Genomic DNA, 17,733 nt, shown 5'->3' with positions numbered 1-17,733 from the left:
CATCAATTGTATCCTCTAGCTGAAGTATATCTTTAAATGTATGTAGTGGATTGATCTTCCTCAAGAAGTATGAGGTTTGGCAGCTGTATAAGATGGGTTTTTACAGACCTGGGAGTAACTTCAATCTGGTCTAAGACTTAGAGACTTGTACAGGACTTCATGTATTTCTTTGAGTTATGTAATTGCTTTGTTCTGTTTTGCTTTTTTCTTTCAGGTTCATTGTAGGGAAAGAAGAAATCCCTACCCATTCTTTTTCACCTGAAGCAGCATTTTCAAAAACAGATAGAAAAATCAAGCATAGTGAAAAAGTATCACAGCCAATGAACATACTGGCACTAACAAAAAAGCTCATGGACAAAGTGTGAGTAAAAAAACCCAATAGAAAAACAAAACAAAATTGGAATAATTGTTGTATAGAGCATTTTAATGTCTGTTATGTTGTATTTGACAATGTTTTGTAATGCTTCTGTTTTGTATTTCAGTGTTTTTCTATTTCATTTTTACTAGGTAGTTAATAGTGGCAAATTATCAACTCTGGTGCAAGCAAAACTTGAAGACCTGTATGACCTTGCAACATGCAGTTGTCTAACAAGGGAGAGCAAATTCAGCCCATGATGAGTGCAGGATGGTGTTGCTTTTTCTGCAGTTTTCAGCAAAATCAGTTCATGGCATAGTTCTGCTGGAACTAGTGGTACTATGAAGGAGAAAAATTGCACAGCAGCAGATCTTATGTCACCATAAGTGACTGTAACATAGTCTTTTGGGGGACCTACATCCTTGTATTGCATAAAGGAGAGCTACCTAAAAGAGGATTGATGGCACGTGGGCTGCCTCTGCTATCTGGAGATAGGAAATTGCAAAGCAAAGAGGGAGTCTAAAACTGTTTTACACGAGGTCAGATGTAGACATCTGAAGTTAGGCAAGGGGGGTGTTCCCCTATCTACAGGAATTCACTGTCTTTTAGTATGAGCTTAAAGAAGGGAGAGCAGTGAGCTTTTCAGTCTGATATGTTCAGATGACTTACTTCTGCTATGACTGATTCCTCTGCTCCAGGCACACTGGATACCACAGGGAATCATTCATTTACAGGGAAGATGGAGTAAAAAATGGATTGGGGGTATATTCACGTGACACCTATGAATCTTCACTTCTGCTGACCTCTTCCAGAGCAGTTTTATGACCAAATCTCTACCTGCTCTCATGCAGGAGGGAATCATCCAAGTGTATTGTGTACTCAAAGTAGTGGCTTATTTTACTTGCTCAGATGATGAACAAATATGAATTGATCCCCATCACATAGTGACTTCCTATGATATTCTGTGGGTTTTAGTTGAAAAAGATGAGGGAAGTCATCAGTGGTTTTCCAGGCAAGACTGTATTAGACAGCAAAAGACCTGCAAGGAAAAGACGCCTCCAGCCATAATCAAATGCTTTTACCTGAATTGCTTATGCCTGTTTTGTCTTAAATACCTGTGACTCATTGCTAGAGATAGTTCATTGCTAGAGATAGTTCATTGCTCTTCTGTTGTTGGTTAAAGGATTGGAGATGGAGAAGAACAATTATTTTAAGGTTTTGAAACTCCCAACTCAGACATTCAGCAAACTTTCAATATGGAGTTTTTATGCTCCCACTGGTTTCTCTTCCATATGGTTCTTTTCAATATAATTGAGTCTAAATGCCTGTAACCTGAGCACATTCTCATTACAATTTTGCTACATAAACTGACCTCACAGATGATTTATGGCCATTAGACTTTATAGTACACGATTCAAAACTTCCAAGATATTTGACATAGTATATAAATTGTGTAATTTATTTTACATTAAATCTTAAAAACTTGGATATAGCAAAATATAATGTTCAGATCCAGTATGAATTACTTATTTTAATTCTGCATAATGCAGGGCTAAAAACTGTACAATCCACACATCCCACCAGCCCAAGCCAGCCTGTTTTAAATACTCAAGGTCAAATTCTCAGTCCAAATGAAGAGCTACATAAAAATCTGCACCGCAGAAGAAATAGCCCAAAAGTGAGAGGCTTGTAGTTGAGAGAAGTCTCACAGGGTGTGCATTAGTATGATCTGTATTGCCTTTCAGTGACCCTTACAGTGGTGTGAAAGATGAAAGGGCACAGGCAACAGATGCTTGCTCAAATATCCTTTCAGATCCACAGAGCAGAGACAAATCAGGAGAAGTCACATCACTTCTCCTTGTTGGCCACAGCAGAAAATTTGTTCTTTAATTTAGCATTTTATGTGTAGCATGGCAAGAGGTTGGATCCAAATAAGTGTGCAGACACTTTTTTCTTGGTGTACAACTAAAGTATTGTTAGTTTTTATTGTCCTTTTATGGCATCATAAAAGTTCACAATGCCCTTCAGTGGGTAATGGGGAGAATGGAGTACTGGGCAAATAGCACTTTATGTATTTTTAGGCAAGAAAAATTTATGAAGTCTCCTGTCGCTGAAAACAGCTACGAGTTAATACGTGTTTCATTATGCTTTTTGCAGGTGCAAACATGGCCCAAGGCATAGATGCTGTAAACACTATGGAGATAATTGCATCTCATACTGTATTAAAGTAAGTGCAGAAAAAGTTGGATTGACAAACTCTGGCAAAGAAGGGGTAAAAGTCAGGAAAAGCATATGCTTAGGAAGTGAGAAATGAGCCTGTTACTCATTCTTTTCTATTGAAAATGTGACAAGCCAGAAAACAGATTTTCTCAATTTAGGACGGGGCGGTGGTGGGGTTAAAGTTCTCTGGTCTTTCAGATTAGCTGTAGTGAATGAGTAACATAAAATGTGTGGGAAAAAATGGCCTAGCAAGCAAGGAACTTGTTTAACTATGTGATGCACTTCACGGCTGAGCCCACTTGTGACTCCCCCCTAAATAAAGCACCTGGAATGTGCTGCTGTGGCAGGCGGCCGTGGTTCCCGTGCAGCTGCACAGCTCTGGAACGTCGCTGCTGGGCACTGGGTGCACTCCTCCAGTCGTTTATTTTAGGGGCTCGCGGTAATGAGAGATTGGTCACAGTTGCTACGCCCAGAAAGAGCTGTTTATCTCTGGTGGTATAATTCATACTCCATTATTAATGTGATCAGTGCATTTTTATTTTTTTTCAGAGAGTTACTGTGCAGAAATTTGTATTAGCTGGCATTGGGTTGGCACAGGTGGTACCACCTGCTGTGCCTGTTTTGGGAGCTGGTAAGGCTCCAGAAGATCCCAATCCCTTAACAGTTGACCTGGTTTTATATATGGAGCAGCAAAAATGTATTTGAGTATCTTCAGATGCTTTTAATGTATGTTACTTTCAAAAATAACTTTTTGAAATGTTAAAGGCACCCGAGGATGGGGAGGAAGGTGGATATTCAGAAATACACATCCTTTTCACTTCTTGATTCAGCATAGTTTTGTTTTGTTTGATATATCCTTAAATGGAATGAGGGAAGGAAAAAACCTAACTGATAATAAAGCTGAATAAAGACTTGACCTGACAAAAAGTAAATTTTAAAAAGAAATTTTTATAAGGCTGTTCTCTCTTTAGAGAAGACAGTTGTGCATTTGAAATATATTTCATTCTTGGACCTGTCCTCTATAGTATTTTGGTGTAAATTATTCTTGACTACAATAACCTAGTGAGGAAGATATTGCTGAAGTGGCAGTCAGATCCTCTAATTTCCTGTCTGTTCTGTAACTTTTTATTTAAATTAAAACATGAGTGAAAAAATTTGGTTTTATGTATTTATTTTTTTAAAGATCCAAAATTCTCAAGGTTCAGTTCTATGACTGTTCCTGGAGTTGATCAGTAACAACTGTCAGCTGACATGATTTGAGCATGTTTTTACAATTTCTTTTTTGTAATGGAGCTTTCAAATCTGCTAACGATGTGATGAGCTGCTTATTGCCAAAACTTCCCCTCAGTGCTGTTTTCCCTTACTCTTGAACAAGTTTTCTTCTCATTAATACATCTGTGCTTTAACTGCCATTTGCATCCTCTTCTTCTCCTGCTTCACATTTAAATGCACATTAGCTCATTGACAGCATCATGGCTTTTACATGGTGTAATGTTCAGTAGTGCCATACCATCTGAGTTCATTGACTTCCCTTCAGACTTTAAATACTTGAAATGCTTTGTTCCTGTAAATGTCTCAAAAGAGCTGTGACCGAAGCAGTGGAAGAATATTTTTCCTCTTTAGGATTCCCCTTGTTTACAGTGAGGAGCCATTAGCCAGCAGAAGTCCAGCTGTCTGTTTCTTCTGCTGGTGCTGCAGACAGGACCAGATAACTCTCCAAATTTCCTGGTGACTAGGGTGACCTCAAAGAGGGCCATAGGATCATACAGCGGTTTGAGTTGGAAGGGACCTTAAAGACCATCTTGTTCCAGCCCCCTGCCATGGGCAGGGACACCTTCCACTACACCAGGTTACTGAAAGCCCCATCCAACCTCATCTTGAGCAGTTTCAGGAATGGGGTGTTCATGACTTCTCTGGGATTATTTTCTACGGTAGTAGTCTCAAAGTTCTGTCTCTTGAAGGAACGTGGGCTACTAATACCCAGAATAAATATTAAATATCTTAATTAGTTGATTTTAACTCTCTTAACGAATTCCTAATATATTGCAACAGGTTGACTGAGTTTATGGTATGTTTCTGAACTCTTTATATGCACATGTGCTTTTCTGAATTTGAGCTAAGCAAGTATCTTGAATGTATTAAGAAATTTGTTTCTCAAAAGCAGAAAGAAATGTTTATTCCAGATATTCTGGAGATATGTCATTACACTGTGCTACTACTTCTGGCTGATTGGAGCTCCAACTCAAAATCTCTGTGGAGAAATGGCTCTTAGCAGCGTTTTCTTTGCTCACTTGTGTTTATTTACAGTGCCCTGCACATGCTCTGCTGTGTACTGCATCCATTCTTATTGGATGTCTTTTAATGGAAGATGAAGGTTACAATAATGTACGTGGATTATAAGATATAATGCTTCCTGTGACTGTGAAAAAACACCTGTAGGTGTGATATGATTTCACCTGGTTGAAGTAATGAGCTAAATAGAGAGATTTTGCACACTTGGTATTTCATGGGCATCAACACTAAAGTCCTGTGGTTCAGCGCTTCTAATTTGTCTGCTAATAGGAATAAAATCAGGAATGTGTTTGAGTGTTTAATCAGTTGTAATTTAAATGTTTCTTCACCCCACTGAAGTCACGTTTGCTCGATAAAAGCATCAAACACACCATTCTGTTGTTTCTTGTTTTGGGCTTTCTTCATCACTGCTGGGTTTAGGGCATTTTCTTCTTTTTTTTTTTTATAATGGCATGAAGGAATGGAATTTTTTCAGTCAAAAAAAATGCTGTTGTATTGTTGGATGACTTCTTTTCTTCCACTTGATTCTCATAAACCACTTCTTGAGTAGCAGGAAGAGTAATTGCTTCAGGAAGAGTTTATTACTGGATGTTTAACCACAATAAAATTTTATGATTTTTATGATGCATTATAAAGTTCTTTAGGAGGCAAAAATGGTTTGAGTTTCTGAGTCTGAAAGGTTGCTCAGTCAAACCCTCTGCCAGAGTTCCTTGTCACTAGAATTGTATCCCTGTAATTGAATAAGGTGCCTGCCTTATTTGCAGGTGAGTGCAGAAATAGTTTTCACATAAAGAATCTTCCAGACAAAAACTGGGTAAAATTTATTCAGAATTATCTTAAAAGGTTCACCTTAGTGTAAGAATAATGGTAGGAAGCATTGGAGGAAGTTATAAGAAACTGGGGAGAATAATTTGGAAAAAAAAATTGAGTGTGGTTTTGTGTCATGTTTAAAAAAAAAACAACAGATCCCTATCCAAGGTGGAATAGGAAGTAAATTCTTTGGAACCCATTTTATCCCTCCTGAGTTGCTCTGCACATGAAGTCCCTTCCAGTTTCTCCCTTTCCCTTGGTGCAGGCATCCCACAACCTCATGTTTGGCTGGGGAAAAATCCATGAGCATGTGCCAAGCCACCAGGGTTAACTTCTAATTCTCACACTTTCTGAAATTTATTTTTTGTGGACTTTTTCCTCCTTACTGTTTTCTTGAGACATTTGAGTACAGAAGTGTTCATTTTTTTCCACTGCATTGCTTTCCTCTATAAACCCATTTGTGGTTAAAAGCTGGTCAGTAACCTAGAAATGAAGTCATTAGGATTATTTCAAAGGACAGAATTTTGGAGTAGAATAGAAGGGTCTTTCTTGAGACCTTTCAGAAATTCATAGAAATTAAAGAAGAGTCAATTGCCTGTGATTTTACTGCTTTTGCTATTTTACAGGGTAACTGGGAAAAAGAAAACTCTTGAGTTAGGAGGTAGGGATAGGATACATTTATGTGTTTTGCATATTACCTTCAGAGTGGGTTTTAAACTATTTGATGTCAAAAATAAAACCTTCTGTAGAAGCTTTTGCTTTTCCTTCTCCCAGAATTTGTGGTTTCTTACCACAAGATCTCTATTTCTTTTCTCTAGGGCTTCATTAGGATGTTTAGCATTGGTTACCTGATCCAGTGTTGCCTTCGGATTCCTTCCACCTTCCGGCATCTGCTTACACAACCATCACGGCTACTTTCCCTCTTCTACAACAAGGAAAATTTCCAGCTTGGAGCTTTTCTGGGATCTTTTGTCAGTATATACAAAGTAAGTTTATAGCATACAGAAATGACAAATGCTCTGGGTTTTTTTTCACTTTTCAGAATATCACAAAGAGCTAAAAAGTCAAGCTGCTTAATGGTACTGGTGCTGTTTCCTACAGCGTGTTACTGACAAATTTTATGCTATTGCAGTAATCAAATTGTAATTAGAAAGCTATTCTTCCATTCTGTGTGTTTTTTCAGTAATTTCTAAATAAACCTGATGGATTTTGCAGCTTGTTTCCAAGATCAGGAGATAGATAGTGCTTCAAAGATAGTGAATTCAGATTTCAGATGGATTTGCTGCTACACAAAAGCATTTTCATGCAGGCACATGTAGTGACTGCAGTAGCGTCTGTGTTGCAGAGAGAAGCCATGTGCAGATTTTGTTGGTTCACATATCTGGAATTCTTACTTGACATTGAATAGCAGGAGACTGCAGAACATACAGCATGTAGCTGAGGAGACATTGCACTTACTGCTTGGAAGTGTATCCTTTCTACCCCATTATAAGATGACAGATTGTGAACTGATATGCATTCATACAGCATTATTGGAATTAATCAGATTATGTTTATTTATGCCAAAAGAGAATGTGGCAGAGCACCTGCCCTAATGCAGAATAGCACTTCAGCACAGTGCAGTGCTGAAGTGTCTTTTGCACTTTCGTATTCTTAATCACATGGTATTTTTCAACTGCCACTTTATTTGTTCTGCAAATTCAAGCTCATGCTGTATTATTTGGGGTAAATGTTATTTACTGAAAAATAAAAAAGGAAGTCTTAAACATAAATAAAACAGCAGTTCACTTGATTGGTAATTAAATTGAGAGACAATAATTTGTAGGTTACAGAGTCTAAATTTTTTGATAGCAAAGTGCAAATGAGCTGTTCAGAGTTTGCTTGAAAATTAAATTTTTTTCTTAAACTTTAAGAAAAAAGCCTTTAGAGAAGAAAAGAATTTAAATTGCAATAGCTAAAACAATTTTGATGCGTTTAAGGGCTTCAGTTGAGAGGTGCAATTCAGCCCAGTGGATACTCATAAAATGAGGGTGACATATGACCTTTATTTACTATTTTTTAAGTATGTACTCAGCACTGCTGAGGCCACAGCTCAAATCCTGTGTCGAGTTCTGGGCCCCTCACTGCAAGAAAGACACTGAGGTTCTGGAGTGTGTCCAAAGAAGGGCAACGGAGCTGGGGAAGGGTCTGGAGCACAAATCTGATGAGGACTGGCTGAGGGAGCTGGGGGTTTAGTCTGGAGAAAAGGGGGCTCAGGGGGAACCTTTTCACTCTCTACAACTATCTGAAAGGAGACTGCAGCCAGGTGTAGGTCAGTCTCTTCTCCGAAGTAGCAAGGGACAGGACAAGAGGAATTGGCCTCAAGTTGCTCAGGGGAGGTTTAGATTTGATTGTAGGAAATCTTCCTTCGCTTAAAGGGCTGTCAGGCACTGCAACAGGATATCCAGGGAAGTGGTGGAGTTGCTGTCTCTGGAAGTGTTCAAAAGGTGTGTGCATGTGGCACTTGGGGATTTGTTTTAGTAGCGGACTTGACGGACACTAGGTTAACAGTTGGAATTGATCTTAAATGCTCTTTCCAGGCTAAATGATCCTCCAGTTCTATGATCTACTAGATGTTACTGTTTGCATTTCATAACTTACACAAATTTGGATTGCATTTTATTTTTCTTTCAGTCTAAGTAGGCATGTGGGGCAGCAAAGATTCTAGTCACTCCAAAAAATTGGACCATAGCAAAAAGAAAAATTAAATGCTTGGTGCATTTTGGATCCAAGGGATATGCAGTTCTGCTTTTTTAAATTAATGTGTTTTCCTAGTTGCAGAATTTGTTGGATGCATGAAAAAAATCTCTGGAGGTTTGGTATGTAGTTGAAAGAAACCTTTATCATGGGAAAGAGTCTAGCAGGTACAGCAAATGAAGATGACATTAATTCAAGATTAGTTTTGGTATTAGATTGGAATTCATATTAATCTGCTCTCCGATTTTGAAAGAAATGGCAGCAGTAAATTTAAAATTTAAGGGACTGAAATGTTATGGGTACTATGTCCAGCTCTCTAGATTTTAGTATCACCAGTGCTTTTAAAAAGCTTGTTTTTTAGTTTTGTTGATTTCTTGTGTTTTTGTTGATGTAATTTAGTTTTTCTTGATGTGGTAAAGACATATCAGACATAAACAGACATAACATGTCTCAATAATGAAAGTTTCTACAGCTCCTAAGAAATTACAATGTGATTTTATATTTCCCTTACAAGACTCTTAAAATGGGAAAGTTTGCCTGCTCACTTATCAATGAAATTGCCTTTTATTATAACTGCCTTACCAAGAAGAAGAATGCATTATCCCTGGAAGTGTTCAAGGCCAGGCTGGATGGGGCTCTGAGCAACCTGGTGTGGTGGAAGGTGTCCCAGCCCATGGCAGGGAAGATGGAACGAGATGATCTTTAAGGTCCCTTCCAACCCAAACCATTTTATGATTCTGTGATTATGGGTATTATCACACTACATTCTGAATTCATACTGTGTGCTATATGACTAGCTTATAAGGAATACCTGCAGTCTGTATGTTATAAGTAGGGCTAAGCCTGCATTCTGTTCACCTGCAGGGTACAAGTTGCTTCCTGCGCTGGGTCCGAAACCTAGATGATGAGCTTCATGCACTTGTAGCTGGTGAGTCCATGGAAAGTTTGTGTTTGTGTTGGGACTCTGCAAGTATTCCTCTTGTCTGTCCTCCCATTTCATTTTCAGACTTCTCTGATGAAAATAGGACTTTGTTCCTATTCCTGTGTACATCAAGGTTGTGTCAAAGTGACAGTGATGTTTCAAGTAATGTCAAGGAAAGAGTTGCAATTAAAATTGTAAGGCAAATTCAGTCAAATGTGGAGTTTATGGTCAGCTCCAAGGACAGTATGTTACGGTGTGCATAAATATAAACTTGTCCTTTAATTTGCAGCTGTAGACGTGTGAAAGTACGCACTTTCCATATGTGACAGAGTACACATTGAGCTCCACTGGGTCCAAAGAAAGCTGCTTTTACCATGAAATTTGTGTGGTGGTGAGGCCCTTCCCTCACGTGCATCTGCCACATGTTGGAACCACAGAGATCTCTCATCCCACAAGAACCAGAGAAATTTGACAGTGTGCTCCTGAGCACTGAAGTACAGACTTGTTTCAGCTTTCTGAGACTTTCTCTTTTTAGTGATACAAACCATATTTGGATGGGCAGCGAAAGAACATCACTGAACTGTGCTGTCTGTAGCAGCAGAAATCAATAGTCCTGTGCAGTCTTTGTTGGGCTGACACACAACAGTGACCTTAACAACACAAATCGCAACCTTAACAATGCTTTTCTAATTGTTACAGGGTGTCTAGCAGGAATTTCTATGATGTTTTACAAAAGTACAACTATCTCTATGTATCTGGTGTCTAAATTAGTAGAGGTAAGTTATTATCCTCCTAAAGGAGGTCTTCGTTTCATCTATTTTTTCAAGGCAGAAGAAAAGAAAACGAATGTCAGGGGTTTTATCAGGCAATTCCAATAAAATACAAAGTTGTATGGTGATGGTGTTTCAGTACATGTGTGCCAAGAGGCAATGCTACTCACGTCTTTCTTACTTTCTTTTCTTTGACTAATTTTAAATGTCCTTTATCCACTGGTCTTCATGTATATTCTCCATGATTTTTTTTAATTTCCTGACAACCCTTTGCTTTGTAGTTTTTGCCGATTTTTTTAAATCAGAAAGTTCCAAGAATGTCTCTTCTGCCAGAAACATTAATCAGACCTAGTCTTTAATTGCAGATTTATTGCCAAAAGCTGCAGCTTGACTTCCTGCCTTTGTTCCCTTATTTTGGCATTCAACAGTCTAAGATAACTCAAAATAGCTTAGGTTTAGGTCTATAGCTGAAGTTGGTTGTCACTATACTACAGCTAATTGAATTCCCAGCTTTGGAATGAACTTTGTTCTAATTACTATTCTTCGGGCTTGAATTATGTCTCTGTACTTGTTAAAATTAGGAGCCCAGGAAAAAAAAGTTAGAGTTTGGGGACGTTGATTATACTTTTCTAACCAGCATTTAATTTCTTAGTGTGATTTTTCCAGAAAACTGAGACTTAGTCATGGTTAATTCCCCAACACCACCACTGGAACGAGTTGATAAGGTTCTCTCACTATGCATCATACCTGAATCACATATTTCTCCTGTAGAACTTGAAGGCCTTGCTCTCTAGTGATATTTATCCACCTCTATTACCAGAGCAGAATTAATTTTAAAGAACATAAAAAGAAGAACCTTTTTTTTTTTTTGTAACACATAAAATGAAACATAAAAAGGGAAGATACTCTCTGTTCCTACTCCTGCTTATCCCAGACCAAGCTCTGAAGGCAATTCACTTATGGGTCATATAAAGGCAAATCTGAGTTATCCATAATGACTTTTAGAACTCCAGTTGTAAAAAACCAGTATTATCTTGTATTGCTGATGGTTTTCTCTGGACTTTGAGACATCTTGGCTATGGTGAAATAAGAAAAGCGCTGTGTGTTCTTTTTTTTTTTTTTACTACTTTTATCATCTTACGCAAGCCAAGGGTAACTGACCAAAGAGGCGTGTGCTGCTTTGCAAGGTCAGGCTGTGCTCAGGAAAATAAACTGTACATGTTTTCTCAGAAAGTAAAGTATGTGATTTCAAGCTGTTTAAGAACAGTGAATATTCACTTTGTTGGAATAGTTATTGCATTGTTATTTTGCATTTTTAAAATGAAGAATTTAACAGAGCAAACTTTCCCCTTTTTATCTTTAGGTTCTGTAACACCCAAGCTGTTGCTAGTCTTGTTCTGTGCTCTAATAGCCTCTTATTAGATTGATCTTGTGCAACATCTATAATCTGTTTTAATCAACACCACATTTTTGGGCATATAAAAATATATAAAGTTGATGTGGTTTTTTTTTAAAGGTAAAACAAAAAAGTAAAAAGGTACTTTGATTTTGTTGCATTCAACATTTTTTGTTTATTTTCACAGACTATATACTTCAAAGGCATTGAAGCAGGGAAGGTTCCCTATTTTCCTCATGCAGACAGCATCATCTATGCCATTTCTACATCAATATGCTTTCAGGCAGTAAGTATGTTCTCTAACACAGCATGAAGTTCTTTACATCAAATGTTGAATGAAAAGAGGAGCACAGGGAGATAGTTCTGTAGAAAAGATGGTGAGATGTAGTGATTCACAGCATCATGCTCCTGCATCCTGGGGCTCCTGTATCCTGGTTTTGAGTGTCACTGGGGGAAGGTCATTTCTAGGACTCAGTTTCTCCTGTGCTTGTAGCTGAATACATTATGCAAAGCATTGAATTCTTTGGAAAGAATCTTAAAATGCACTCACCCAGAAGATGAACATTAATGGATGAACTTCCTTGAGAATGTGAAAGGACACTTTTTCAAGGAGGCAAATAGTATAATACAATATTTTATGTTTTTTTTAAATCAACTGAAAATTTTCACTCACTTAAATTAATATTGCCTAATTGAAAAAATATGCAAAAAATAGTAAAAACCCTGAAGTGTTGCATTTGGCACAAGCAGTAGTACCATTTTTTTTTACTTCTCAAGTTAGCTACATGCCTTTAAGCTCAGTCCTTTTATTGTCCACATCAGCTAGAAAATCAACTTTTCAGTGCTAGCCAAATGGCTCTACTATTCTGCTACATCTCACCATTTCTAGACCTTCAGCTGAAACATCCCTGCATGAACTGCATATTCTCTGGAACTCCATAACTATTTATAATTTTTGTGTTCCCCAATAAAGAGAATATAAAATGACCCTAAAGCAATCTTCTGCAGTCTTGTGCTTAACAGGACATTTAAGAGATGCTTCTCCTCCTCATTTTTCCCATGTACTTGGGAATAGCTCTAAGTCTAGTATCAAAGGGAATTGATATTTTGGTGCTTGGGATGTGCCTGAAGGTCTCCAAAATACTCCTGTCAGGGACAATTGTATGAGACTAACAGACAAAAAGTTCATATGAGAAAAGAAGGGTTTTTTGGTTACTTAATAACTAATTGGAAAACTAATCTAAGACTAGAAACAAATTGCTAGGTTTAGCAGGAAGACGGAAGGAGAAATTAGAGAAAGGATCTGTGCTGAGATGTTTTTAATTCTCTATATTTCTAAGTGACCCAGAAAAGTAATGGAATAGAGAGAAGACATGGATTTTGGATGTATGACATTATTTAAGATAATGTAGCATGAAATATTAATATGACTACAAGAAATGGTGGATCACAAAATGCAGAATGAATAGGGGATTAAGTAAGAGGTAAATTTGGTATCCACCAATCCAAAGTCACGTACATAGGAATAATGATTGTTGTTGCTTTCTCTGCAATGAGATGTAAGTTAATTGTCACCACTGGTAAAATACTGTATTCTGGGAATATCAGTCTGCACTGATGGTGGTGGTCATACAAGCATTGAATTCAGCAGAGAGCAGTAAAAATGAGTTCCATAACAATCCTTTTGCTGATTTTGGCAACCTAATGTAGCAGATGAAGCTTTTGCCTGACACTGTCAGCTGGCTCTGACAGAATCCTCTCCTTGCAGGCTGTCATGGAAGTTCAGAACCTGAGACCTTCATACTGGAAATTTCTTTTGCGACTAACGAAGGGCAGGTAGGTACTCAGGGGTGTGTTATGGCTTGTCTAAACTTGTCATTGATCACACTCAGCTTTCTGTGTCATTCACTGCCAGCAGCAGAGCACTACAAGTACATGAGGGCTAATTTCCTGTGGATTTACTTTGCTTTTCAAACGGTTTCCAGTACTCTTGAAGTTCTTTGCTGCTGAAGTGACATTGCTGGGCTTAGTGTAATGACAGGAGCAGACTACTCTAGTGAAGACTATTTAGCAGATGAGTGTTTTACTTGAAGCCTTTTTAGTTCACTTGGAGGGTGGGATGCTTTCAAGTTCCATTGGAACATGAAGAATCCAGTAAACAACTGTACGTGTTGAAGAAATCAGTATGTACAGTGATTAACAATATGGTATTACTGTGGGTTTAAAAGCATTACTGGAAATGTCAGAATATCTCCTAAGAATACTGCAAAATTTCAGTACTTTTTTTTATAACTGTTTCAGTTGGGGAAGGATTTTTTTTTCTTGGAAAGCTAATGAAAAATTTTCACTGATCATAATCATAAATATACACTGTAATATCATAGTGGATGTTTTTCCTATTTGCTGCAGGAATCTAAAAAACTTTCTTTTAAAAATAGATCTTACTGTAACTGACAAAAATACAGTTTAGTGAAGTGTACACTGTTATACTGGTGCAGTGTGTGGCAGGAACAAGGCATCCAAATCTTGATCAGCTTATGAATGGGGTTATAAAAGGTAATGTTTCTTGTGACAACGAGCTCTCCAGGCTGTAAAAATAGAAGTGAAATCAGAGGCCAGTCCGTGGAGCATGTCGAACTTACACTCCCCGTGGCACAGTACACATGAGGTGATTGAATACATTGCAAGATTTAGTGGGAAGCTTTCCTTGGGATGCCTGGAGGCAGTCCTCAGGCAACCTCTGAGGCCATACAAACATGATACAGGGAATGATGTCAGTGCAGATGTCCAATTTTGGCTGCATTTTTTCATTTTGTACTAATCCTAGGCTTGCCTTAATTGAAGGAGAGGAAGGAATACAAATTCTATTTTGCTCATTTATTTTATCTGAAGCATATCTCTCTAATAGTAATTTTGACACTCTCTCCATAAAGGCAATTTCTTTTGACATTTCATATACTTTTATTCTATAGTTGTGAAGAACAACAAAATGGAAATAGGTTGTAACGCCTATAAAATTGGCATCCAGACTTGGGCAGGCATGCCACGGTTTGCTCTGAAGAGAGAGAGAACAGTAGTATATTTTGGTTTGACCTTTTTTTTGTAGAATTAAAAGTAGAAGGGTACCCTTCCCCTTTTTCATAAGTTGCATTTTTGAAGTACACTAACAGTTAGCCACATTTTTCAAATGCAGTTTTTAAAAAAATCTTTATTGCCTGAGGTGAAAAACTGTCAATATCTCAACAGTACAGGATGAAGCCTATATGTCAGAGATTTTGGTAAACTTTCATGACATGAAATAATTTTATTTTTTCATAAGTAAGTGAGTCATGCATTCATGCTTTCTTGTCTTTTCTTTTTCAGGTTTGCTCTCATGAATAGGAAAGTTTTAGATGTGTTTGGTACTGAAGCATCTAAGAACTTCAAGGATTTCACGCCTAAACTTGACCCAAGATACACAGTTGTGCCACCAGAGTTACCACTGGAGCTGTCTTGAACGCGACAGTGTGGCTCATCATTGAATGTGATCAGCATTTTGTCCTGAAAAGTTAATTAATTTGACAGTCATATATATGGAGGAGGACTAGGGCTCCACTTCAGTATTACTTCAATGAGAAAAGCTTTTTACCAATCAGAAATACTGAAGCTTTGCAGGGAGGTGTGGCTTAGTGATTAAGCCCCTTCCATAAGCAGAAAACGTTTCTGGATTGCTATAGTTGGTTGACAGTATGGTAGAATCCTGAATGAATTAAACACAAATGAGTAATATATTTAGAGAAGAGAAGTAAAACATAAATATGCTTCATAATTGCAAAAATTCCATAGTTCATACCAATAGAATATTTCTTGGTAAAACTAAAAGTAATTCTTAATTTAGAAATGATTACAATTGGCATAGTTTAGGTCCAAAATTTTACCTGATCTTAAAAATATTGCACTCTGGTGAAAATGCCTCCCTGGTTTTTCAAATTGTGTCACTGATTTGTCTCAAAAGAGCCACCACCCACCCCCTCATTAGTTAAAATTAGGGTATTTTTTCACAGCTGGGGTTGCAAAATAAGGCATTCCTTAGGAAAAGAAAACTCATATTGATTCAGGAATCCCATTCCAAGGCTGTAAATTCCTCTGATGACACAGATAACAGGCAAGGAAAACAAGAAGGCGGTTCCGGTGGCTGCTGTGCGCGAGGAGCGGCGGGTGTGGTGGTCAGCATCTGCCAAGTGGAAAAGGACACAACTGGCAGAGGAAGGAATGAAACGTTCCAGCCTCTGAGATGGTGCTGGAAACAGCAGACAGTTACAAAAATAAAAAAGCCAAGAACAAAACAAAACAAAGCAAAACACACACCCACCTCCTCCCTCCCCAGATAAAATATACTGAAGCAAAATGTTTATTTTTGAAAGGGTTTGACATTGTCACCTTAGATGGCATCGGGTTGTTTGTTGGGCTGCAGCACCAGCCAGCATTTCAAGCATTTCTTTGGAAGAGAACTGACCCCTGAGGTTTGGTTGTTGCAGAGAACAGTTTTGACAATCAGATTAATAGTCTTTTTTCCTTGTAATTGGTGAAGAGTGCTTTTCCACCAGGCTATCAGACTCATGACTGGCACAGTTACATTAAATTTTATATGTACTCAATGCAAGCAACTACTTACACAAAGTCCATCTCATTTTTACTGTACATATTTCTGCAGATTTGTGTTCCAAAGTGAAACCTTGACATGCTAATTTCTTTTTTTTTTCCTTTGCTTTTTTGAGCTTTTTAAATTATAACCCATTCAGGTGGTGCTCAATGGTATTCATTACCCTAGAAGTTAGTGAGAAAATGAACTATATTCACATTCAACTGAAAAAACTGAAAAGAAGCAAGATGATCCAGGGAAATTGCAGTAGGTTGCATGTATGTTAAAAACAAAAAAACAAAAAAAAGAAGAAATCAGTGTTTTATTGGAAGTCTTTATCAGATAATATGAACCGGACTAATTAGTAGACTCTTTGTCTTGTAACACTGTAATCCTACCCCAGCCATAAGCATATTTTAATTCCAGTTAGCTGAATTTCTTAATATCGAATATAGTCATTTTTAAAAATTTATTGTCATGATAGTTTTACAAATTTGTGCACAAAATCTGCTTCTTCATCAGCTACACTAACAGTGATGTGTTGTCACTGTTACTAAAGGTGCTTCATCCTTTTAAACAGTGGTTGTCCAATTTAGTGTGAATAAATTTCTGCAAGCTAGTTTGTATGCAATATTTTGTTGCTTGGAATTATATTAGAATTCCTCAAAAGGAAATCAAAGTTAATTGAACAAGAACTTTAAAAGGATTGTAAGAGATTTGTAGAGTTTTTCCACTGGAATATGGTCTAAAGTATTTGACCTTGTAAAGTCTGAGAAGTTATATATTTTAGGTGGTATATTAGAACTCACGCAATATATTATGAATACTTTCTAGTGTAACAATATACCATTCTCAAACTTAAAGATATTTTATAGATGGATTAAGTTTCTCCACTGGAATGACAATTGTGATTGTTTCTCTATATGAGGGGTTTTTTGGGAAAAAAAATCCAAGAACTACATCTCAGCAGCTAAATAACAGTTTTGTCTATGTTTCTTGCTTCCAAAATTCACAGTTGTTTCAAGTTATTTTCATGTAATATAAAGAGAAATTAAAAATTTTTAAATTATTTTTTTCAAATTGAATATATGTAAGAGAAAAAAAAAATAAAGTCCTAATGTTCTTCCCAATAATAAACAGTTGCTGCTTTAAAAAGTGACTTTTTTGGCCATGTTGTTAATAAGCTCTCTGGAGTTGTAAGTGAAGTGAAGTCATAGGATCATACAATGGTTTGGGTTGGAAGGAAAGGCCATCTAGTTCCAAAGCTCCCTGCCATGGGCAGGGACACCTTCCACTAGACCAGGTTTTTCAGAGCCCCATCTAACAGTGCTCTTCCTTGCCTTTAGCCACACTGAAATGGGATCACTTGTCTCAAGACACAGCCCTTACCTTTTGCAGTGGATGGATTATGTTCTTCCATCTCCGTCCAACAGGACACTTGCTTTAACAACATGCTACTTTGAATATGGCAAGTAGAAATGTGAATTAGAGCCCACTTTAATCTCAAGGACTATTTTTTTTTTCCCTGGCACAGGCCAGGGAGATTACCACTCACTAATTAAAATGGAGAATAATCAGAAGAATTTTAAACATTAATGCCAACATTTTACA

The 17,733-nt window shown here is 37.5% G+C and overlaps 1 protein-coding gene across 1 annotated transcript in view; it reads left to right on the top strand.

Annotated features, from left to right (window-relative positions):
- Positions 1–17,264, top strand: part of TMEM135 (transmembrane protein 135) — a 159,362-nt gene extending 142,098 nt beyond the window's left edge. Inside the window, exons 8-15 of the mRNA XM_084227073.1 lie at positions 215–361; positions 2,513–2,582; positions 6,496–6,663; positions 9,278–9,341; positions 10,035–10,111; positions 11,689–11,787; positions 13,270–13,337; positions 14,865–17,264. Of these exons, the coding sequence (XP_084083199.1) occupies positions 215–361; positions 2,513–2,582; positions 6,496–6,663; positions 9,278–9,341; positions 10,035–10,111; positions 11,689–11,787; positions 13,270–13,337; positions 14,865–14,997 (826 nt within the window). The 3' untranslated portion in view covers positions 14,998–17,264. The remainder of the gene's footprint in view (positions 1–214; positions 362–2,512; positions 2,583–6,495; positions 6,664–9,277; positions 9,342–10,034; positions 10,112–11,688; positions 11,788–13,269; positions 13,338–14,864) is intronic.
- Positions 17,265–17,733: the final 469 nt, after the last annotated feature.

This window comes from Fringilla coelebs, assembly GCF_963513975.1.
Source record: "Fringilla coelebs genome assembly, chromosome: 2".
In the NCBI taxonomy this organism is placed as follows: domain Eukaryota; kingdom Metazoa; phylum Chordata; class Aves; order Passeriformes; family Fringillidae; genus Fringilla; species Fringilla coelebs.
The sequence above is the reverse complement of the archived record's forward strand: the minus strand, read 5'-3'. Positions and strand labels throughout refer to the sequence as shown.